The 25,963-nt window shown below is 41.5% G+C and overlaps 1 protein-coding gene across 1 annotated transcript; it reads left to right on the top strand.

Moving 5' to 3' along the window:
• The first annotated feature begins 23,234 nt into the window (after window positions 1–23,234).
• Window positions 23,235–25,208, top strand: LOC147654981 (endogenous retrovirus group K member 8 Gag polyprotein-like). The gene has a single exon (XM_086869804.1). It carries the CDS (start codon window positions 23,332–23,334, stop codon window positions 25,111–25,113), a length of 1,782 nt encoding a protein of 593 aa, XP_086725930.1. The 5' UTR covers window positions 23,235–23,331; the 3' UTR covers window positions 25,114–25,208.
• The last annotated feature ends 755 nt before the right edge of the window (window positions 25,209–25,963 follow it).

Genomic DNA, 25,963 nt, shown 5'->3' with positions numbered 1-25,963 from the left:
GAACCTTTCTTGTCCCTCTTGAAGATAAAAATAACAACTGCTTTCTTCCTGTCATCAGGAATTTTCTCAGGTGGCTATAACCTTTCAAAGATAATCAAGAGTGGCTTCACATTGACATTAAACAGCTCCCACAGCGTTTTTGGATGGTTCCCAATAGGTACTAGGGACTTACTTGTTTATTTGTACAATTCAGTTAAATATTTCCTAATCCAGTTCTCATTAATCAAGGGTGAATCTTCCTTACTCCATACATTGTAGCTAACAGGTCTGATAGGCATGGGATTTCTCAAAGTGACTACTTCCAGTGAAGATCACAGTGAAGAAGACTTGACCATCTCATCCTTTTTTGTGTTCTTTGCCATTAGATTCCCTAGACTATTCAACAGTTGGTCTATTTTTTCCCCTCTTCTTTGTTTTGCAATCAATCTCCCTTTAGACACCCTTTTTGTTGCCCTGTATGTCCAGATAGTGACTCTATATTCCTTCCAAGTCAACTGACCATACTCCCACCTCTTGTAAACTTCCTTTTATGTTTAGTTACAAGCTCTTTGCTTATCTACACATGCCTCCCAATTCCTTTGTTTCATTTCCTGATCATCTGATGAACTTGAGGTGACCCTTGAAAATCACTGGACTCTCACGGACCTCTTTAATTGCCAGGGCCATGTCTTAAGGAATTCTTTCAAGGAGGTCCCTGATCAGGCCATAGTCTGCTCTCCTAAATTCTAAGGTTGTGATATTGTTTTTTCAAATGCTCCCTCCTCTCAGGATCCTAATTCTGCCATCTCATAGTCATTGCAGCCAAAGCTACCCTTAACTTTCACACCCCCAGTCCGTTCTTCCTTGTTTGTAAATGCTAGGTTAGTAGAGTAATTCTTCTCTTCAGCTCAACCATTATCCACGTTAGGAAGTTGTCATCACTCCAAAAAGCTCCTGGATTTCTTGTGCTCTGCAGTAATTGCTCTTCCAGCAGACATTGAGGTGGTCATGAGCCTCCTCCAGTTGCCTGAAGAAGGTGTCCTTTACTCATTCTTTTGATCTATAACAGACACCCACCAAAGCATTGCTCTGGTTTATTTACCACAAGCTCTCAATTGGCTTGTGGTCCATCACCATGATGAGGTGGTGTCAAGCAGATGTAATTGGAGAACCATTTCACAGCAACATCTGGCTCCTCTGCTGCAGCTTTCCTTCCTATGTTTTTAGGGAACACACAGAAATACAAATATATCCTGTCTGGGGAGACCTCATGCCTATTCAAAACAATATCACAGCTCAGGGTCAATTTAAATCAGTTTCCCTGTATGCCACAATTCCTTCCTAGTCTGCTGGTGTTGATATTTCTTTCTTAATATCCAGTCTTGCTGCTTGGGCCTTCACCACACTAACAAATGGTAGACTTGTACCTCTATTGATGCCCAGGGCTGGCTAAAATTTAAGGCATTTCTCATTTCTTCTGAGAAAGAAGTCTCAACAAAACTTTTTCATCTCATTAATGTACAGAAACCCTCACATGGTCCTGATTACTCTAGGACTCTCTACTAAAGGTTATCTCCATTAATGTCATTTATACCACTTTGTGATTCAGTCTGTCCTTATATTCCCTGAAGAGCTATCCTTAGTCACACAATTCATATGGCATCTCATCCCTGAATCTAAAAGTAAGGTGGCTTGTCCTAAAACATTTGCAATTGTAACAATTTTTCATTCTAATGAAAAAACTGGATTTGAACAGGTGACCAAATCTTTTTTTCAGCCACTTGTAATAAATCTAATCTTACTTATCATGCAGGTCTGCTTCTCTTGGTATTCACATCTACATCTATCATTGCCACAGCGTCTCATTGTGCAATGAAGTGATCCTCATCTCCATCTTCCTAAAACGCCATGTAAAAGGACTAGGATGTAGCATCTGACAAGAAGCAACAGTCACATTTCTGTGTAATGCTCATTTTTCTCAAAGGAAGTTCCTGCCTCAGCTGACACAAAGGCAGTGAGTGCATGCAGTTCTAAGAAGTATTGCCTGGCAAACTTTCTATATGCAGTCCTAAGTTGTTTTCTTAAAAACACTGGCAGAGATGGAACAGGGAAAGAGAGGTTTAATGCCAAATTTCTTTACTTAATGCAAATATCAACCCCCTTGAGTAATAATTTGATATTTCTTAGCAAAGATACACTCTACTTTTGAAATATTTACCATTCCTTTATTTTTTATAACCTTAAGAAAATTTGGGAGGAATGTGAAATTTTTTGGGTTTTGTCTTCCTGTGATGGCAGAGATTTATTTATAGCCAGCAACTGCAGGACAGTTACCACATGGCTGCTGAAAATTAAAACAACATGCAGAGTTTTGTTTTGTTTTGATTTTATGCCTTTGCCACTACAATATTTCTCTGCATTCCCTAAACCCGTGTTATTGTAACCAGAGCCACATTTTGCATTGCTACAATTGCAGGGTTATGTAAATTCCAAATTCTTTAAAGGAAAGGGCCTGCAAATTCTATTCTGGTACACAAGGAATTTGACACAAACAGTTATGCCCAACATCAAGGGAAAGACAAAGGTATTCATAAATTGTCAAGAGACGGGAAACCTAAGTCTCAGCCTCAGCATCAACATGAAGTTTTCTAAACCTTTAGAACTTACTGGTTTCATTTAAATTGACTGGCCTCTCATTTTCAGTGTTGTGCTTTGCTGGGCTCAGGAAAACTTCCTTCAATCACTTCTGAAAATCTTCATATGTTCTCTCTCACTTTTCACCAGCGTGTACTGGTTTACCCAGAAGAGCCAACAAAAGAAAGTTCTACAGGTACAAATATTTTCAGATCCAAGGAACTTTATTTTTACAATAATGATGAAAATGTGCATGTTGAAACACTTTGCTTTAGTCATGATTATTTTTATATTAAAATGAAAATCACAATGAAAGAGAAAACCCATATTCATAAAAGTTGTCAAGATAAGAGTGTGTACCTGATCCCCTGCAAGAAGTCTTTATGGCACTTTGGGTGGGAGGAAGTGCAATACATATTGCACATCTGTGACTTCTGAGTAACCAAACTGTAATGCTGACATTACCTGTGCATTTCTGTGTGGGCATGGGCAAGCTAATTCGTGTCTCTGACTCTGTACTCTCTAAAAGAGAGAGAATCATACCTGACTCAGACTCAGTGTTAGAAGGTTCTGCGTAAGCTCATCTTAGTCCCCAGTGTTTAGACAACTCAGCTAAATAAGCAAAATACTTAGTCCACTTCTCTAGACTTGCTTCTATTTAAGTTCTAAATCACCATTAGATAAATCATGTTTAGACCTCAGACAAAAAACTAATTACATTATTCCTGAAGTATGTGGAGGTTTTATTCAGCATTCTGCACCCCAGTCACTAGAGTGTGCTAATGAGAGCTCATGGATTTTGTGAAAAAGTGCAGTTAGAACTCCCTAGCCAATTCAGCTGACACTATAGGGAAGAATGAGGCAGAGCTGTGATGCTACTCCAACATGCTGCTTTCTATAGCTATTAAATTTTCTAGTAAACCTTAAACTTACTGCAGTGGATGTGAAAAAAACAAACAAACAAACAAACAAGAAACAAACAAACAAGCAAAAAACAACCCCAAACTCTGCCCCCCCCCAAAAAAAACCAACAAACCAAAAACCAAAACCAAAACAAAACAAGCAAACAAACCAGCAGCACTTTCTGCATTATTCACACACATCTTTGGTGCAAAGTCAGTCATGATGTGATAGAAAATCAAGCCAACACAGAAAGAGCATTCCAAGCAATTCCTAAAGTATGGTATTTTGAAAACAATCATTACAGTTCAAAAGACACGTTCAGTAGTGTATAATAGTTCCTATTCAACTGGTAATTACTATCATTGCACAGGTGGCAATAGCTATTATCATTGTAAAAGTGTAGCTGTTTAAATCTGATCATGAAAGACAAAACCCACTTCTTAAGGTGCAGCTACACAAGATCCCTGCACAGCTCAGAAGTTTATACTGGTCTGGCATGTGTGTTTATTTACTTGGGGCCAGGAACTGCCCTGTGGAGCTCTGATCCTGACCATCACTGTGACCTTGGGCAAATGACTTGGTGCAGAATGCCTTTGCACCCGCAACTTCTTTTGAAGTCAACTGATGCATGTGCTCACCAGTTCTGAAGAAAAACCCAAGCCCTAAGGGCCAAAGCCAAAATTTGTTAGAGCTGAAGCGTTTTGGGTCACATTATAAATTATATAAATTTTTAACACAAAAACTGAAGCTTCAACAGATAAGAAATATTTTCGTAAATTGCCATGTAATTGTACCAGACACAGCACAGTGGAGTTCAAGGGACCATCTATATTAACAATTTTTGGAAGAGGACAGTTTATTCAGAATCTGTGTTGAGTCCGAAACAAGCAACCATAAGACAAAGAGAAACTAGAAATCAAAGTCAGCTATATTAGGTTTTGTCCCATTCTTAGTGTACCTAATCATAAATATCTGAGAACTATATATATATTCTGAACCAAAAAAAGTTCTGACCAAAATTGTTACTTTATTTCATAAGTTATGCTTTCTGATAGTCTAAACTGTTGTATTTTTTCTTCACAGATCACTAGTTTAGTCCTCAAAAGCACTGTGGAGCACAGACAAGAAACTCTGATATCTTATGATATCAAATTCCCCACATTTTGTTCTTAGACCTGATTCAAACTGGATACATGCCTCTAAGTGATCAGCACTGCTTCATATACCATTCAGTATTTCATCGAAGTATTAGGCAAGATGGAGTTTGCTTAGCTTTTGGGACCTGTGAAGTCTGCAGCCTGTAATTATTGGCCAAAACATCATCATAGGTCTTTCCTACAACTCATTAGTTTCCTTGAGTTGACAAAGCCCTTCCTTACCCTCCATGCATACCCAACAGATACTACTTGGTTCAGCACAATTACCAAAGCAGGCAGAACAAAGAACTTAGTCACCTGTGTCATATTTTACAGCAAAGAACCTTAAGTAGCTGACACATGTTAAACAAGGCAAAAAAAGTAATAAAATACTGATAAACATAACCACATAGACTTCTGACACTTCAAAAAGACCACTTGAAGTCTAAAAAAATCCTTGTACTGATACCAAACAACAGTAAGAAAATAAAAGGCCTCTTGTTCATCCAGTGGTTCAGTGTGGTGAGGTTTAGTTAGGCCCACCTTAGATCCTCAGTGCTATGATTTTCCTCTGCTGCGTAAAGAAAGCAGGGCAAAAAGAATGAACAATGAATGGTAAACACATGGGTAGAAGACACACAGTAATAAAAAAAAAAGTAAGAAGAAGCAAAACAAGCCTAACAACAAAAGAAAATCTTCCATAAGCAGGAGTAGAATAGACGTAAAATTAGAAGAGTTCAGTTGGAAGGCACCTGCAATAATCAGTCCAGTTGCCCGATTGCTTTACTGCTTTATAAGGGAGATTTGCAGGTGAGCTACAAATGGCAGACTTGTGTTGTCCTCCCAACCTGCTGCAATCAACCCCACCTGAAAATATCTGGAGGGAAAAAGACACCAGACACAGACATGGTAAAAATGACACAAACTAAGAAGTAGCAATTCTGAGGGTGTGGGAAAGTCTGCAAACAAATCACTGGGTGTGTCAGATACACAGACACTGGTATAATGCAGTGATTACTGTGTCTTAGTGAATATGCAAAAGTGAGATTGGCGTTTTAAGAGCCAGGCACAATGACCACTGAACAAACTCCCGTCTGGTTGCATTTGTCTAGGAGCAGTACATTTGATGTAACCCTAAAGCTTCATGGGATGTTCAGAGATAACTGATGCCCAGAGCTACTAAACAAATCCAGCATGGCATTTTATTCGACATGGAGATTTTCTAGACTAAATATCACAGAACTAGGAAAACTGCTTCTGTGACACTGATGAATGAATTTCTTTGTGAGCTTCACTGAGGCTACAGTGATACATGGAGAGCTATAACTTTAGTTTTTGCTGTTCTTGCTTTTTATATGGTTAGTTCAACAGCATGACTACACTTCATAGATTTAGATCTTTTATATTAGAATTTTCTCTCAAGGACCTAGTGTACCAAATGAAAGTTTAGGACTAAGGCTATTTAGCATTGTTCTGCCTAGAGGTATTTTCTAATTTTTGGATTTCAATTATAATTATAAACAAAACTAGTTTCTTGGTTAAATTTTTGCAAGTTAAGCTACTAAATATTTCTGACTGCAATGTATTTATTTCACCCAGGTAAGCTTTAGTTTCAGTTTGTTATCACCCATTATTTTCCAAGGGACTTCTGGAGGTTTTTTTTACATGGCTGTGGTGGATTTAAGCACTCTGTTCTTTGATTTTAATCATGGTGAAGGTGGTAAGAAGTACCTCATACGGTCTTTCTTACTGTGGCTTTAACGTTTGGGTTTTTTTGTAGGAGACTAAACACACACGTAGCTTCTGGGATGTATATTATGTACAGGCGCATCAGGCCTCATGCCCTCAGTTCCAGCCACATGTTTTTCAATTTCTCTGAGTTGTTTACTCAGGGCCACCATATAGGTGGTCAGTGTTTTTTTTTTTAACTTGGGTAGACAATATTTTTTTGATTCTGTATGGTTTTTCATAAAGCATTTTAAAGGGACTTTTTTTTAGTTTTAGGTTTAGTCTGAATTTGTAGTAATGTTAGTGGGAGGAGTTGGGGTTAGGGCAAATAAGCTTTTTGTTCCAATTTCACAATTTGTTGTTTGAGTAAATGTTTTGTTTTTTTTTTTAACTTGGCCACTTGACTGAGGGTGGTATGGAGGGTGTAGTTCTTTATTTATGCTTAAATAATGACTAATTTATTGTACTATTTTTGAGATAAATTGTGTCCCTCTGTCTGAGGATATGGTGGCTGGAACTCTGAAGTGTGGTATTATTTTTTGTAACAATACCCTGGTTACCTCTTGGGTTTTGGTAGTCTTGGTGAGAAAGGTCTTTGGCTATCCTAAAAAGGTATTAATACTAGTAAATATTGATACTCCTCTTTACTTGGAGGTTCTGAAAAGTTAATTTGCTACTGTTGCCCAGGCCCATGGCCCTTCCTAATTTTACTAACTTTTGGTTTGGGGATATTTTTAGGGTTAGTCTAGAGGCAAAGCTCACACTGCTGGGTTATTTGAGTGACTGTAGCTTATAAGTTTTTGGCAGTAATCATTTAAATTAAATTCAAGGCATCTATTCTTCAGTGTGTTTTCTGGAGTTTCTTCCTTATTAGTGACCATAAAAAATGGGAAGGGATAACTAATTTTCTTTTTCTATAGTAGTTTATTCATCCTTATTATAGAGTTTCTTTTGGTTATAAATTAGCCTTCTGTTTTTCTTATTATATTCTGGCTCACTTTCAAGAGAAATTTGCTTATCTGAAAATAGGGTTCCCTTAAGTGTTATTTATTTTTGGCTGGGTTTTTTTTGCTTTCTTATCTGCTAGTTTATTTTTTTCTTCTGATTCTGAGCTTACTTTCTGATGTGCCTTAATGTGCATAATTGTGACTTTTTCTTGTAGCTGGGTTGCTTCCAGGAGTTGCAGTATTTCTTGTGCATGCTTGATGTCTTTCCTATGTGAATTAAAAAATCTCTTTTTTTCAAATGATTCCATGTGCATGAACAACTCTAAATGCATATCTTGAGTCTGTGTAGATGTTTATTTTTTTATTTTTTGCTATTTTTAAGGCATGGGTTAGAGTAATTATTTTAGTTTTTTGTGCAGAGGTACTTGTTGCCAAAGGTCTAGATTTTATTACCTCTTTGTAAGTGGTAATTGCATACTTAGTATGCTGCTGTGTATTGATGACATAGTTGCTCCCATTAGTGAACTAGGTTTCTGCACTATTAAAATCTAATAAAAGATTCCTTAAATCTAGATGGAGTAGGTTTCGATGGTCTCTAGGCAGTTGTAGTGCACCAACTCTTCTTGATTTCATCTGAGAAAAGAAGCTGGGTTGATAATGTTAGTTACTACTATTTCTACATTATTTTGTTCCACTATAATGGGTTTATATTTCAGGAACCTCTGTGGGGAAAGCTAGTGTTCTTTTTTTACTTTCAGCACTGCAGACACTGTATGGGACACTAGCACAGTAGGCACTGGCCTAGGGTAAATCTGAGTACTTCCTGCTGCTACAGCTACGGCTTTGTGGCATTCTGGCCATTTTTTGGCTGTTGTATTGAGTTGCTTGTGAAAGTAAGTAACTGTTCTTTGGTATGGGCTCAGGTTCTGGGCTAGTATCCCCAGGGTAATTCCTTTTTTTTATCAGGAAACAGAAAAAAATGGTTTCTTCACGTCTGGAAGTCTAAGAGCTGGAGCTGACATGTGGTCATTCTTTAGCTGGTGAAAGGCCTGCATAGCTTTTTATGTCTACTGGAGGTCTCTGTTTCTATTTGTGATCAGCACATACAGGGGTTTTACAAGCAGTTCATAGTCATAAATCCATAATCTACACTATTTTGTCATTTCTAAAAAGGTTCACAGTTTTCTTATGGTTTGAGGTTTTTGGTTTGGCATATCACTTCTTTAGGATCTTGTCTTAAAGCTCGTTGTCCAGCACTGACTTCGTAACCCAGGTAAATCACTTTCTGCTTTACTACCTGAGTTTTTTCTTTGACATTCTGTACCCCTGGAGTTCTAGAAAGTTTAAGAGGCTTACTGTTTGGGCCACACATGTCTCTTTTGTCTGAGTGGCTATCAAGAGGTTTTTGACATACTGCAACAGTTTTTCTTCTTGTGTAACTTCTCAGGATTTTAAGTCTTTTGCAAGTTGTTTTCCAAACAAAGTGGGAGAGTTTTTAAATTCCTGGGGCAGCACTCTCCATGTGAGCTGAGTTTTGTGCTTACTTTTAGGGCTTTCTTATTTAAATGTAAAGATTTTCTGGCTGGCTTCATGGATAGGGAGGTAAAAGGAGGCATCTTTCAGGTCTAAAACAGTAAACTAAGTTCTGGTGTTAAATATGTTAACAAAGTGTATGGGTTAGCTACTACTGGATAAAGATCCTCAGTTATTTTGGTAATAGCTCTTAGATTCTGCACTATCTGGTATAACCTATCAGGCTTTCAATTAGATAGAATAGGAGTGTTAAAGTTAGATTGATACTCTTTTAATAACCCTAATTGCAAAAAGTTCTTAATTACTGGCTAATTTCTTCTCTGTCTTCCCTTTTCAAGGGATACTGTTTGATTTTAACTAGTTGTTGCTTTTCTTTAATTTGTATAGGGGGAGTATTCTTTGTCCTCCTATACTGGAGGCTCATACCTCAGAAAACACTTGGTTTATTATTTTTTCATTAATTTCAATTTCCCTTCCAGTCTTAGTGGTTGTTAATATTAAACTCAATATTTTTACACATTGCTGATTATTTACTTCCAGAATAGCTTCCTCATTTTTAAATGTAATGGTTGCTTGTAATTGTTCTAATAAATCTCTTCCCAAAAGGTCCTTTGGGGAACTGGGCATGTATAGGAATTTGTGAATTCTCCACTGTTTCTTAAGATTGTATTTAAAGGGTTTGCAAAATACACCTTTTTAAATTGGCTTGTTGCTCTTTTCACCATAATATAATTTCCATCTATAGGTATTAAGGCTTTATTTAGAACTGAATATGTTGCTCTTGTATCTACCAAAAATTCCACTTCCTTGTTTTTTACCCTAGCTTCATTATAACTAGTTAGTGGATCTGTTAGGGTAGAATTCTCTGGTCTCTTTCAATCTTTTTTTACATGTCCAATTACCCCTTGTCTTTCCTGGTTCATTTTTCCCTGATGATTATCTAATCTTTTTTCCAGGCACTTATTTTTCTAGTAGCCAATTTTTCTACAATTCACACACAGGTCTCTACCCAATTCAGGTGGGCATTGCCTGGGTGGTCTTTGTCCACATTTGCTTTTTTCCATCCTCCTGTATCACAGCTACTAGCTTTCTTATTTCCTGCTTCTATCTCTTTTCTCGATTACTGAAAACCTTTCATGCCTCGTCCAGTAGGTATTCTAGGGTCTGCCTGTCTGGCTCCTGAAGCTTTTTGAGTTTTCACCTAATATCCATTGTGGATTGTTCCAAAAATAAATTTACTAGTTGTTGTATTTTTACTTTAGATCCAGGATCTAGTGGTGTGTGACAACGCATGGCCTCTCACAGGGGGTCTAAAAATTTGGATGGTGATTCTGAGGGGCCCTGCTTTTTTGCATATAAGGCTGATCAATTTATGGTCTTACATATAGCTTTCTTTATTCTTTTTGCTATCCATTCCTGGTAATTTTCTAAGTTTCATCTTTCTGTTTGCTGGTTTGGGTCCCTGTGGGGATCCTGGAGTGGAAAGTATTCTTTTTCACCTAATCGTTGTGTTTTATAATGGTTCTGCCATGTCTCCTGCTGTTTTTAGAACTAATTGCTTTTTTGTTTTAGTGAGTGCATCTAATAATAACCGAATGTCACCTTAATCTGGGTAATGTTGTTTTATAATATATCTTAAACATTTAGTAGTGGTTATAGGGTTGCTCTGATAATTTTTAGCAACTTCTTCTCATGCCACCAAATCAATCATGGGGAAGGTACTTTAACTAGCATTGGTTCTCTGTGTGGTCCCACTGCTTCTTGTAAGGGTGTTTGTAATACTTGTTTCCTAGTCCAGGATAAAACAGGACTATCTGGAGAAGTAGGTGTTTCCTCCAAGTTTGCATCTTTTTCTTCTCTAGGAGGGGGCTTAAATAAATTCATTAAATCTTGTTCCTGGGCTACAGAACGATGAGCTTTTTCTAACTTTGTGCTCCTTTGCCCAATGCTAAAAGCCAAGTAAAACTGCTTGAGTTTTCTTTAATTGTTTTCTTTATTCTTTTTTTCTAGGGCTAACATTATAGGGCTAGAGGGGGTTTTAATCCCACAATCTCTCTGCCATTCTGGGTGGTTATGGAGCATGAAGAACATCTTAGTATATGTGTCTTCAGATCACATCTTTTCCTTAGAAGCAACATTAACTGTAATAAGGTGTTATAATCTAAAGTTCCAGTAGGTGGTCACCTTGCTCTATTTTCTAATTTATATTTGGGCCACCAGTGACTACAGAATTTGACAAGAACTGATTTGCTGATTTACTTTTAGTGCCACCCATGGCGATTTCCTTCCAGTGCTAGTACGCATCCTAGTGGACTGACCCTAGGTATCTCCTTGCTCTGCCTACTTCCCATTATTTCCTCTTTTTTTTGTCTTTTTTCATTTTTACCCAAATCTTCACACTCCCTTACGGTCTTTTCCTAGTCTTCACACACAACCCAAGTCTGAGGTACCAAATGTGTACTTCCACACACAAGCTTTAAAATCTCAGGCTTATGACCAAATGGTTTTAGCCTACACTGTGGGCACCCCCTCTTCTCGGCAGAAGAACAATACTAGTATAGTATACAAACCTTATACTGTAATACTCTTTACACAAAGTGTTGTCTCTGTCGTGAGTGGAAAACCTTAATATATCTTCCACAAATATATGCTGTTCCTTGTATCCCTTCTGGGATCTCTAGACTTTTAGGTGCAGGCTGCTCCCAGTCCAGGGCCACTATCCTTTTTGCAGAAGCCTGATATTTTTCTTTTAATATCACCCTTTATCTATCTAATGTTCCCTTTATCTATCTAATGGCACCCTGGGTTCACAAACTCTCAAAGGTCAAGACCGAACTGCTCGGGAAGGGGGGTTCCCACAGTTTGTCTCTTCACAGTTAAAACTTACAGTAATTATCACATGGCACCCCTAGTATGTACACCCCACTCTGTATGTCCCGTCTCGCTGTCCTCTGCCAGCTATCGTCCCACAACCGTGACACAGCTTCACCCCAGCAACTCACAAACAGCCTGGGGGTCTCAGGCAGCCCAGAGGTGATGCAGGAAGTTTGAAGACAGCTGTGAGGGGCAGAGCCTGGGGCAAAGCACCTCTTCTCTCAGCCCTCAGCAGTGCCTCTTTCTCTTGCTCTCCCCTTCCTCCCCACCCTTCTAAGGCAGGTTGGAAAAGCAGCAGAAAAAAACCTTTAAAATCTGCTCCAAAGGCAAATAGCAATTCACACAATATGCATCCACAGCCACACAGTTCACACACAATACACACAATACACACTAGACATGCAGATACACAAATCACCCATTTTGCTTTTTCTTGGCCGCTTCAGTCACCCGAGGACAGAAATGCAGGTAGAGCTCTGCACTTGCTCCATACAAAACTATGTCTCAGCCAATCACACAATCAAAATGTTCAAACTCAGGGATCCCACAATTATAATTCTAGTAGTAGCAAAATACAAGGATATACTCAACTTACCTCCAAAGCTGTTAGTGGCCATCCCTCAGACACCAAAACCTCCTGCCGGCTCTCCAGCCAGTATCCCTGTGCCCAGCTGCCTTATCGGCCAGCAGCTGCTTGCAAGCTTCAGACCCTACCCTACACAGGTACTATGCTGTGTGCTAGACGTTTCTGTGTGATTTATCATTGCCCTGGCCAAGTGTACGACTTACAGGCTCTTTGTATTTGATACATACCATTTATCCACTGTGCCAGCAGGTCTGTTATCTGTACCTGTGGTGAGTGAGCTGGTAGTGGAGTTCCTCTGGGAATATCCCAGGGCACATCTGGGAAGTTCCCTCCCTGTCCTGCTCCCACAGCCAGACAGAGAGTCTCCTGGCTGACTTGCCAGAATGATATACAGAAAAGACTCTACAATTCTTGAAAGTTGAAAACTTGAAACTCATGAAAGTTGAAAAGTAGGTATATATTTTAGCTGGTGGATATATGTGGGATTATTCCTAAAGGTATATGTACCCAGAGTAAAGATTGTCTTCCTTTTATTCTCTGCAATCTAGGATTATACAATATGCCTAATATATATTTATTCTCTAGCCTTGCATAGGCTTGCTTCGTATGGTAATTAGCTCTAGGTGCTATCTATGCTTGCACTTCCTTAATTCAGGGATTGTTGGTGGTCCCCGATGAAGGTTTCCAAGCTCTTTTTTGCATTTGAACTTTTCACCTTTATCTCCGGAGCATGTATGTTAATCTCCTGGTCACATTCCAGACTGTGAGATTAATTTTCACTGATTCAGGGTTTGAAGAATGTCTCTTATCACCAGCAGCCTTAGAAAGTTTTGCACACTCCATTCTGTTTGCAAGTCTTGGCTCTTCTATTGTCTCAGAGCAGTCTTGCTCTCCTTCTGTCCTTGCAAACACGGTGAATTCTCAGCATTCCTTGTCTTGTTAGCTACCTCTAAACTAGATATTCTTTTAACTCTTAAGCTCCTTGTTTCACAGGGCGGATTATTACCCACAATGATAGCATCACAAGATGCAGCGTGTATGATCCACATCAAATGGCAAAATTCAGCCCTAAAAACAGGCCTCCAAAATGTTGGTGAGAAGCTTTAAAATTCCAAATGCAACCAATATAGGAACCTAGAGAGCTCATGGATTTAAGTTCACAAAGTCTGTACAGAATACCTAAGAAATAAAACTTGTAGTTCTGTGCAGACTTGGTTGTTCCATTACAAGCAAGTAAGCAAAGAAACAAAGAGATATGTAACACACTGAAAAGCACATACCCCAAGTTAATGGCAGTGGTCAGCCAGTAGAAGTAAGCCCAAGATTTACAATGAAAGAATTCCTATGGAAGTAAAAGAGTTTTTCCCATTTCTCTGGAGGTGTTGCCCCCAGTCAGGTCCCAAACTGTCAGCTCCCTCTAGCTTCTTTGTGAATTATGTTTATTCCTGAAGGAGCTCAAGAATCCTGAGAGAGTATGACTAAAAAAGGCTCAAAGAAAAATGAGTTGCCTATCTCTCTCCTGCACTGTGTAACCACTTAGCAATGATTACCCAGAACTGAAGACAGTGTTCCCAGTGTTGTTTCAGCCTAGCTCAGACGTGTTTCCTCAGGAGGCTATTTGGATCAAAGATTTCAGGCAACATCCCTCAAAAGAAGACAAGGCAAAATAAAGAGGGTACTTTTTCACTATCTGCTTCCATTTTAATTTTCTGCACTCCCACATGTCACCAGAATCTGTAAGGTGGTCAGTTGGATTCTGGGTCATGTGCATTCATGGCGGTATAAGACTGCAAGGTCGTCACATCCTGTTTCCTACAATCATAGACAACTGTGTAATGAACATGTAGTCCAGCAGTCTCCACAGCACATTTATTCCAAAATTATCACACACTAACATAAGCCTTTTCAAGTGACCAATGGGAAACAATAAGTTTTCCAGTCTGAAGTGAGACGGTGATTTTCATTCTTGGTTTAAAGCAGCTGACAATAACAAATTAGGTATTTCATTGTACAGAGGTATAATAAAATCTCCCTGAATTCTGTTAATTGATTCTAGAGATTATAAACTTAAGTCCTGTCTGTGGATAAAGCTAGAGATAATTTTTTATTCATGTCTGTGGATGCTAACTCTGAAGCAGGCAGCAAAGTGCCTGTAGAATTGCAGGCCACACAGCTTTCTCAAGTCCTGCCTGAGAAAGTGGCCTGGGAAGTTTTAAGGAGAATTTAAAACAATCCTCAGAGACAAAAAACAGCCTTGCAGGTGTTGTTTCTCTGTCCCTTGTTTTCTTTGCAGGAGAAAGTCAGGGGGTAGTGTGCCCCACTGACCAATGATGATGATGTAGTAGTTTGCTAACCAATAAGAGTTTCCTTTCTGTACTTTCCACGTATCAGTCTATAAAAAAGACCTGAAGTAATAAACTGAGAAAAATTCTCCTAATCGACTCCATGAGAGTCTGTGTTGCTCTTCTCGCCGTTCCTAATAGAGTGACACATGTCAAAATTAGAAAAAAAAATACTGATGTGCATGTAATCTGAATTGTATGTATATATCTTGTAAAATTCAAAGCCTGTAATTGAAAAATTAATTCTCAAAACAAATGAAGTGGCAATCTTAGAGTGCTTTTTGATAAAAGTACAGTGATACCTTATGAAAATATTACAACATTATGATAGGTCAGCTGTAATTTGTATTTACAGTATTTCCTTAGATAAGGCTCCCATTCCACAGTAGCTTAGCTACACTAATAGATGTGTAAATCAGAAAGAGTAGGGGCCCCTGGAGATGTCCCAATAGATGTGAACATAGTAAACACCACTGAAAGTAAGCAGGGCATGAGACAGCAAAGAGTCACTTGCTAAATTTTGCCTCTCATTAAATAGAAAATGTGTCTTGAAGGGCACAGTAGGGCATTTATAGTGTACACATATCTCCCAGCAGGTACATGAAGCTATTCCAGATAAGTCCAGACACATCTGGACAACAATTAATGGGTCCCCCACAGAAAATTTCAGAAACTTTCAGTCAGAGAACGCATCTGGTTTTCTCCCTATAACTTAGTAATAATGGTGAGTGCCAAAGACTTTGTAACATTCACACAGACTGCCTGAATCCTGCTGACAATGAAAGACTAAGGTCAAGCTTTGTACTTCTGGAATTGGCAACACATTTCAGGGCCTCTACAGCAGAGCCAGAGAGATTCACTTACTCGGACATCTGACCCACAGGGCAGTAAAAGTATGAAACAAGCAATGGGGGCAAGTTCATATCCCAGTCAGGCACAGCTGGAAGACAGTTCATATTGGCATGGCCCTAGCATGGTTATTACTCTATCCCTGCGTAACAGTGTAGGAGGATGCTGACACATCAGAGCACAAGTGAGAACAAAACCAACTGTCTCTCTTTGCACTCAGCTGTTAGAAACAGTTTAATTGGTTCTCGCTGTATACACGGCTGCAAAAGTAGCAAAGGACTGAAGTCCCCTCATGTTTGGTCAAGATCTTGCTTTCTTTCATCTGTTTTGCAAATGCTGATGGGCGTCACCTGCCTGGAGGGGGTCAGGACTCTGCCAAACGGATTTAAGGAGAGTACTCACAGTCCAGACATCCCAGCTTAATGGTCAGTGGCTCAGTAAGAAAACCATGATTTCACTAGTGGATGGCTCCATTCCTAAAGTTTGTAAGGAAGAATGATACCCTGGCAAACCTTCTCTACAGGTCTATGCTGTTTTATCTAACAAATAAACCCCTTACCCCTAGCAGGGAGATTCACTTAAAGCTCTATACTCTCAGTACAGGCAAAAAACCTAAATGAAGTGTAGAGTGTGGGAAGAACTGGAGATTGTAACTAAAGGCTCTGGGAAGAAATGATGGAGAGAGTAAAAAAGAAGAGAAGTACCCATTCTGCAATAGGGTGACATTCTTGCATTCTGGGAGAAGTATGATTTTGGTAAATATATGGCTTGTCTACAGACAGGAGACTAAAAGCAACATAATGATTAAGATTATGTTATAATATTTTAATTAATAACTATAGCTTTGCTACACTAACACTTCAGAAGACATAAAGATATCTAAAAAATGGGTCTAACCTACCTGCAGGGAAAGTACTTACGTGATAATACAAAACCCCATTAGTTTGCAGGCATCTGAAAAATTGTGCCTCAGTTTCCCAAAATGCTAAATCCACTAATATTTGTAAAGCGCTTGGAAATTGTCCAGAGGAAAGTGCTGAATGCAAACAATAAATTGCTGATTTTATCTGCAATATATAATGATTATTATATAATGATTTATCTTCACATTTTTATACAGTGTATGATTGCAGACAAAAAAATATTCTCAGCATTTAACTTCTGGTCAAATAGGAACAGTACATTGACATGAGCCAGCTCTATCAGAGTGACTAATGGTTATACAATACCCACAGCATTCAGGGTTTGACCTTAAACCAATGGAAAATACAGAACTTGTTGTATTGTAGGCTGATGATTTATTGACTACATGTTTTCAGAGGGAATGGATTGTTGTAACACACTTGGGGGAAAACAAAAAATTTATATTAAAGGGAAATCATGTTACACCTCTAGAAGAGTCCAGGAAACTTGTATACAAGAATCAGCAGAGACAAATATTCTTAAACAGTTCCTTAGTTGTTTCATTCCCTCTTGAAAAGGTTATTTGCTTTCACCAGACAAGCAAAGGAGCAGAACTGGGAGGATAATGCAGAACAAAATGTATTCCCACGTATATCTACAGAAGGTCACAGCCTTCTGTAGATTTGAAAGAAAACAGATGGCACTGCAGGACCAAGAGTGTGCAGAGAGATTAATGATTTTTAAAGACCAGCATGATTTACTTTAAAATGTCATTTTTTTAAAAATTATTTTTAAAATACTGAGCTTTTCTGGAAAATGGAAGAACTCAAAATATTTGTTAGTTACAAAAGTATCAGCAACAATATGCTATTATTGAGTATGCCTGTCTGAAATGTTTTAAGAAATATTTAAATGCAAAAGAAAATACAAAACATCCCTAAAGAATAACTAGAGAAGTGTTAGCAAGTTAAATCTTTTCTGCAAAATTGTCATTCTTTGTAATTCACTTTTCAACTGGGGAACCAGAAGAGATGCTGATCCCTTTTTTACAATGTCAAAAAGACATATATATTGCTAAAATGAATTCTTCACATGCTTTCTTGACACTTAAAGGAGTCCAAAATATGAATAAGTTTCTGGAGGTTTGTGATGTGTCTGGTCAGTTTCCTCAGTCAACATCTTACAGATATGACTGCTTCTCCCCTGGAGAATAGCTGAAACATCAGAGGATATTCACATTGTGTTCTCTCACAAAGACCACAGGAATATAAAATTGACTACATAGAGACAGAAGTCCATCTAAACCAGTACTATATCTCCAAGTAAAGGTCTGCTGCAGATGTTTAGGGAAAACGTATAAAAATACTGCATATAGACTGATTCAATCCTTTCCGCTCAATCCTTTCCATTGTTTAGGACTTGAAGATGGGAGTATAGCTAGATTATCATGTTTAATAGCTGCCAGTGGACTGATCCTCCAAGATTTTTCACCTCTTCCCACAGCTTTGCCTTAGGAGAAGAGAATATTGCCATGTGCTCTTAAATCTTCAAATGTATTCTTGCATGATTTCTTCACAATAAATCCATCCTGGATCATGCTCCTGGGAAGAAACGTTCCTTCTCTTTTCTGTGTCTGTGTATTTATTTTATGAAACTGTCCTGGAAACACATCTTCACATCAGATCTTATAATGCTACATTGAACCTTATCATATTCTTCAAAGAGGAACAGGGAGCTGTACAAGTTTCTATCTCTTAAGACTTCACAGCTCTTTAATCCAATTCTTTAATCAGCTAAAAAGTTTGCCCCTCCAAACAGCAAACAAAATGGAAAGCCCCACCCCCCCAAATCAGGCTTGTTGATGGTCTTGAATAATAAAAGCTATAAAACAGTAGAAATGTGTTCTTATTTATGCTTCCTTTATAAAAGTACTATACCAAGGGGACAGAATAGGCTTGTTTGATCTCACAAATCAGCTTTGTCCTTATTTCAAAGAAGAGCTGGGCTGGTACATACATTGCCTGGAGTTTAGTAATTTAGTACACAGTGAAGAGAAAATTACTCTCCAACAAAAACAAATGTGAATTTCAAAATTCATGAGCAGAAATAACAGCTTCAGCAATTATTACTGGAAAGTCAGCAAGCACTTGTTACTAAGGGAGGAAACCTATTTCTTTCTTGCTGCCAAAGTTTTCCCCAGTTCCTCAAGGTTACCTCTATTTCCATTTTCACACAGTCTAAATGGGAGCTGGAGATCTTTCTGATTTCCAGCTCCCATTCCTTTAATTCCAGCAAGTCTTCTGATTTCATCCCTTTCTTATCTGCTTCCTTCTTTTTACCTTAAGTCCAGAAAAGCTTTATCACTGGTATAAGTCTGCTGTACTGTCAGAATAACTTTTCTACTAAATCAAAAAACCCTGAGCTTCTCCTGGTCAGTTTTACTATTCCATGTTACAGAATCACAGAATATCCTGAGTTGAATGGGACCCACAAAGATGAGTCCAACTCCTGGACCTGCATAGGACCATCCCCAAGAGCCATACCATGTGCCTGAGAGCAATGTCCAAAAGCTTCTTTGTGGTGGTGCATATTTCTGGGAGTTACTTTGTTTCTCTGTGACGTGTTTTTCCCCTCCCCTCCCAATCCCTGAAACGTTACCCCATTGGTTGGTGTTATATGTCCCCCCGCCCCTCTCCCGAGGTTTGAAAAAGTCTGGGAAAGAGTAACTCACTCTCTTCTCTCTCTGGAAGCTAGCCAGAATAAACATCTTCCGATCCCCCGGAGGGAGAAGCAGCACCTTTTTGGTCTTTTCTTGGTCTCGAAGAGCCTCCCTGACCCCTCCATTCGACAGAGCTAGCGTGGATTTACTTCGGGGGGCAAAGGGAAGGTCTCTTCAGGTGGCGCCCACCGCGGGGCTTTAAAACCCCTCCGGACGGCTGGAAACACCCCACGGGTGTTTTAACAAGCCTAGGGAACGTCATCTACCCTGCAGTTTTTCTGACGGGGGTCGAGTTGGTAGCTCGGTGACTACACCAGTCAACTCGGACCAAGAACCCTTTTTTTTCCTTTTCTTTTCTTTGAACACCGCGCATCCTTCAGGATGGTACTGGGGGGGGTCACGGGGGGTGTGGGAAATCCGGCGGTTGTTGTGGGGTTTTTGCGGGGCACAGTAGTGGTAGTGCTGGTGCCAGAGCCTCTCCCTAGTATCAGGACCAGGAGAGTCCACGTGGAGTGGGGGGGGGTGCACCGGCAGCAGGTCCTGGGCTCTGTGGTGGTTTCTAAACCCTGACCTCAGTTTGGATCTTTTCTGCTTTTTCGGAGGAAAAAAAAAGGTTAGACCAGCCTGTGTAGTAAAGCCTTAAGATTAGCCATGGGTACTCTTGTGTCTACACAGGAAAGGAATAAATATTCCCTTATTAAGAATATTTTAAAAGCTGGGAATATCAATTTCTCAAAAAATAAGCTGAGGAAATTAGTAAAATGAGTTTTTTTGCATTTTCCGGATTTAAATGTTGATTCCCTGCCTGACTGGGAAAAGGTTGGACAAGCCCTTACTATGCAAGTTGAATTGGGGGACAGCACAGCTGGCGAATACCTCCCCCTTTTCCTTTTAATTCGGAAAACCATACTACAGAGGAAGAAGCCCCCCGCTTGCTCCTCCCCTCACCTTCCCTCAGCACCTCTGTCAGAAGGCTTGTCCCAGGCATTACAGGCAGACAAAAACTGCCTGTACCTTTCCCTCCCCGCAGAAAACCCCGAAAAATATAGCTTTAAATCCTCCCTGCAAGGAGGGGAGAGCTCTGCTGAACTTACTCAAGAACATGTGCAGAGCCAAAATGGCGCCGGCCACGTGCTACCCGGCCACATGGTGAATCCCACTGTGTATCCCCTTTCTCCTACCCATAATCCCCCCCACCCACCAGTTCCCGCCCCTAACTCTTATAACAACCTCTTTGTTCCCCCTGACATTCCACCCTGCACCACCCCCCAGCCCTGCCTGGCCCCACCCTATGACCCTGCCCCCTGAGGCTGTAACCCTATCCCCTGTTCCTCCAGCCCCTGTCCCGTGGGGAGGAAGAGCGGGGAGGGAGAGAGTTACCCCCCTTGCTCCTGCAGAGGGGCAGGGAGAGGGGTGTCCCGGCTCTGCCCCCTGATGGGGGGCTGCGAGCCTCCCGGACCCGACGTGGGGTGGGGGGAGACCCCGAGACCCGGCGTGAGGGTGTGCGGGACCCTGGGACCTGGCATGGGGGGGGGGGGTGGAACGCCGGGACCTGGCATGGGGGGTGGGGGGTGGAACCCCGGGGCCCGGCGTGGGGGGGAGCGCCCCCCGGCCCGGCTCCTGCGGGGGCGGGGCTGGGAGCGGAGATGGGGTGGAAGCCAGGGGCGGGGCTGGGGGCTGGGCCGAGTGGGGGGTGAGGGGCGGAGCCCCTCCCAGTTCCCACGGTCCAGGGGGCGGGCCCGAGACCGAGCAGGGAGGTGAGGTTGCCTCACCACATTCCAAAGGCGGGTGTGGTTGTGCTGCTGCAAATTGCCCTGATGGCCCCGGGGGACGCCCCGGGGGATGGAAGGCTGGATCCCCTCAGCCTGCTCCCAGTGTAGAGCCGCATGGTGCCCCTGGGGGATGGGGAAATACGAGCCTTCCCGATATCCGGGCAGGACAAGCCTCTCCCCCCTGCCGGTTCAATACAACTCCTGGGAATGGAGAACAAAATGGTTTTGACTCAGCCTTTTTCCCTACTGCTGCTCCGGTGACCTTTATTGGAACAAGACCTCAAAACCGTACTTACAAACCGTTTTCATACCAAGACAAAAAAGAAATTTGCAAAGTACAAAGAGAATTTGGCCGTAATAGTGAAATATTTAAAAGCATTGTTAAAACAACATTAACCTCAAATGATTTAGTTCCTACAGATATTAAAGATCTTTTTAGGTGTTTGCTTACACCATCTGAAATTGAATTATGGGAAAACACGTGGAAGCGATTTCTAAAAAACATACTGGTGGAATTATTAAAAACTAATCACCAATATGTAGATTTATTAAATAATCCTATTACTTTAGAGCATTTATGTGGTGAAGGAGTATGGGAAAAACCTGAGGACCAAACTAGGGCATTGCCAAAAGCTGTGATAGATAAAATCACTACAGCTGCAGAAAAGGCTTTCACACAGCTACCTACAGCTGACACCAAGGGCAGTTATATTAATGTAAAACAAATGCCCTCAGAAGGATTCCTGCAATTCTTAGACCGATTAAGAGAACAAGTCTCCCGTCAAGTAGAAGACCCTGTGGTACAGACAGAGTTAGTCAAGGAACTTGCTCAGAGAAATGCTAATGAATCTTGCCGTAGAATTATTTTAGGTTTGCCTGTGGATCCCCCTCCGACCCTTGCACAGATGTCAGCAGCCTGTGCAAGGAAAGCAGAGATGTTTTCGCAGGAAAAAGAGACCTCCCTGGACCACCCCAAGACCTGTTGCTGCAGTTTCATCTGAGACAAGGAATGAACAGATGACGTCTGACCAGCAACAGCGAATTTGTTTTTATTGCAGAAAACCGGGACACTTTGCTAAAAACTGTCCTTTAAAACAACAGAAACACATGGATACCAGCTTGCCAAAAAACTTACATCACAGCGCTTATCCATTCAGTGCGCAGACATAAATGAAATGGAAATGAATCTCTGTCCTTTAATAAAAAAGGGGAAGGGGGGTGAAAAACTGCAAAAATATAATTGTGAAAAACGTTTGCCTAATAAGGTCTGGCTGTTGTAGTTGATAGCCTGAAATGTATCTTTTCCCATCTTTTATTTGTGATCCTCCCCCCACCCCCAGCTTCTCTTTTTCCTAATTGTTTACCTGGCGTCAAGTTCCCATGGTTACTGAAGTTTCTCTCCTCAGCCCCACGGTGAGAGGCCGGATAGAGTAAAGAGAGGACCCCGCTGGCATTTCCAGCTGCTTGAAGTTTCTTTAGCCCAGGAAAGCACGGGGTTGAGAGAAGAGAACCCTTCTTTCCAACACGGAAGTTTGTAACTTTGTTGTTCCTGTCCCAGAATGTCTCTGAGCTATGGAAGCTGTGAGGGCATGCTTACCTTGCCTTCCCTTTCTTTCCCCCCTGGGTTGCCAGGAAACCAAGCCCCCCCCCCTCTCTCCTCCTCTGCCCCTCTGTGGAGAATACTCCTACACCTTTGTGGGCATTTGAAGAAGCTGGTGTCTGTTATTTCTTATCTTGGTGTGTGTAACCTTGATTTGTAGAAAGTTTGTAAGATGTACTAACTGAGAAAAATAATTGGTTCTCTCTCTGATGTTCCCTCCCTCCGAGAAACCCTGTTAAAAGAGACCCCCCAGACCCCAAATCCTTGGTCTCTCGTCCCTTGGATTCCCCTTCACAGAAATAAACTGTGGAATGCAAACCAGAGAGAGAGTCCCCCCCTGATGTCTTTACTCGCTCTATAGACTTGAATTCTTGAAGAAAATCAGTGAATCTCACAAACATATGCTGGCTCAAAACTCGAGTGAAGAGAAACCTCATCACTGAGCTAGCTGGGTCACACTCAGGAAGATCGAGTCAGATGGCGCCCAGAACGTGGGGCTGGCCTGTCCCTCAATAAAGGGGACAGAAGAACCACGGAAGGTGAGATTCTGACCACCGCTGGGACGACATCTACCCCAGAAGTGTCTCTTCGCTGTTCTAAGTGGAAGACGTGCTGGGGAGAAAAGCAAGAACCCCTAAGCACCGAGGGGCTGCTTTTGAGAGCGAGACAACGGCAGGAGCATTCAGAAGACTGAATTCCCCAAAGGGGGGAAGTGGTGAAGAGGGAGTGGGTGAGAGAAGAGTCCCATCCCAGGTGAAACTTCTGGATGCAGAGCAGTTTGGAGCCGTTGGTGAAATAGCTGCAACGGACAGGTGAGATCACAGAGATGGGTGCAAGACTGTCTGTAGCACAAAGGGGGATTTTTAATCAAGTGATTGGCATTTTGCAAATTGGAGAGAAACCGTTTTCTAAGAAAAAGGTGAAAAAATTAGTGAATTGGGTTTTTTTAAATTTTCCTCAAGTGTCTCCTGCAGATGTATCTTCTGTTTCCTTTTGGAACAGAGTGGGGACAAAATTGACTGAATCTGTGAATGCTGGAGATAGTTCAGCAGAGAAAGTAATCCATTTGTTTGTTTTGATTAGACTAACCCTTATTGAAAAGGAAGAAAAAAGGTTATCCAATCCTGACCCTGATAACCCTGTTTCTTTACCTCAACCCTGTTACCCTAAGCTGGGGGAGTCCTCTCAGCACCCCTGTTCCAGTAGCTCTGGCCAAGCTGTTGGAAACCTTTCCCTAAAACCCATCCCAGCTCCCTCTCCTACCCCTCTTTACCCTCAATATCCCTCTCCTTTTATTCCTGGTGGTCTTTTGGGTACACAAAATGGAGGAGACCACATGGTGAGTCTCCCCCCAAGTGTTACACAAAGGGCCCAGGAACTTCAAAATGGTGGTGAGCACATGGTCGACCCCCAAGTTGCTTCTTCTTCCCACAATCCCTTTGTTTCCCCTCCCCCCTTCAACCCTTTCCTCCCCCAAGACCTCCCCCCTCCTGGTCCTCCAGACCCTCCCTCCTCTGCCTCCGCCCCACCCCTCAGGGGTGTCTCCCTCCCAAGGCACCCCGCCCCTGACCCCTCCTACCCCCCCTGCAACCCCGCCTGCCCTCTCTCTGCTGCTGGCTCCCAGGTCACTCCCTCCAGCTCACACAGAGTGGGGAAGGGAGGGGGTGAAGGGACAAACCAGGAACAGAGGCCTGCCTTCTTTGCAGCACCTGTAACTTATGGGAGGGGAGGAACATTACCAGAATGGAATGAAATGTCATTTCGATTGAAAATGGAATTATGCAAAGCAGCAAAGGAGTTTGGAAAGGAAAGCCAATTTTTTAAAAGTCTTTTAAAGGCAACCCTCTCCTCCAACCAATTGGTCCCACATGATTTGAAGGATTTGTTTTCCTGCCTTCTATCCCCAGGAGAATATTTGCTCTGGGAAGGGGCTTGGAAAAGATTGTTGAAAACCCTTTTGGGAGAATTACTGAGCAGTGATTTTGAGGCTTTAGATGAAAGGGGTAAAATAATTACCATGAATCACTTATGTGGCGAAGGTGATTGGAGCGAACCTATTGACCAGGCCCAAAATTTGCCAAAAGGAGTTAGAGAGAAAATAAAGAAAGCTGCAGAGAAAGCATTTTTCAGTATTCCTCTTTCTGAATCTGTTGTTCCCTATGCTCAAGTTAAACAGCGTTCTGATGAAAGATTTGTAGATTTTGTGAATAGATTAAAGGTACAGATTGAAAGACAAGTGCAGAATACCACCCTGCACTCTGACTTGCTGTTGGAAATGGCTCGAGTGAATGCGAACGAAGCCTGCAAAGCACTGATTCGGGTGCTGCCGAAGGATCCACCACCAACCTTGACAACTTTAATCGAGATGTGTACGGATGTAATCAGCACTTCAATGCCAAGGACTGAGGATTCCCAGAGAACCCCAGGAAGGATTGCAGCCACAACTGTACCTACTCTGCCATCGCCAGCCAAGCCAAAGGGACTGTTCACCTGTCATCGGTGTGGACAGCCAGGACATTTTGCAAAGTTCTGCCAAGTGCTATATCCTAACAGGCAAGGGCAGGGAAACTGGGAAAAGGGAGGGGGTCCTCAGAACAAAAAAAACTAGATACCCAGCGCGAGTCTATTCCGCGCAGAGACACAAGTGGAATAGAAGTCACAGGGGGAGGGAAAATTAAATGTGATAACACTCTTAAACATGACATTTCTCACAGGTCTGACTTCTGCCACCGAAATAACACCAAGGGTTATGAAGATTGGAAGCCAAAATTACCTCTCAAATTGTTTACTGTGAAAGATCATTTTTTTAGGTCTCGCCACTGGACGGTTGTTTCCGTTGACCCGCTGAGGGAAAAACTGACCCCCGACTTGAATTGTAAGTTTCTTGTTATTGGGGACACAAAAAACACACCCCCAGAGATTGAAATTTCTCCTGTCACTCTTTCAGCTGACTTGGATGCACTCATCCTTTTGGCACGGTGCATCAACCCACCATTCTACCTGGCACAAGGGCAGGTAATTGCTCAAGCTATTCCCATTCCATCAGGGATCCCAGTAGATGATGCAGCACCTCAGATCTACTGGGCTCAAGCAGTGGGAGAAAACAAACCCATCATCTCATGCCATTTGAAGAAAGGTAGGGAAGGCATGGGAATGACAGGCATGATAGACACAGGAGCAGATGTGACTGTCATCCCTGAAAGGAGATGGCCACCACAATGGGAACTGCAACCGATGGTTAGCCACATCCAAGGTATAGGGGGAGCCCAGTTGGCCAAGATATCCAAGGAACCCATTCAGATTAGAGGACCTGATGGGCAAATAGCATCTATTCGCCCCATTGTCACTGATTTCCAGGTTCCCCTGTGGGGAAGAGATGTCATGTCCCAATGGGGAGTCCGCATTGAAATTCCGAAAACACCTCAGGATTTTTGATTGCGGCCACTGAGAAGCGCCAG

Source organism: Cyanistes caeruleus, chromosome 2, assembly GCF_971803275.1.
Source record: "Cyanistes caeruleus chromosome 2, bCyaCae1.hap1.1, whole genome shotgun sequence".
Taxonomy (NCBI): Eukaryota; Metazoa; Chordata; class Aves; order Passeriformes; family Paridae; genus Cyanistes; species Cyanistes caeruleus.
Note: the sequence above shows the minus strand (reverse complement) of the source record. Positions and strands in the feature narration are given on the sequence as shown.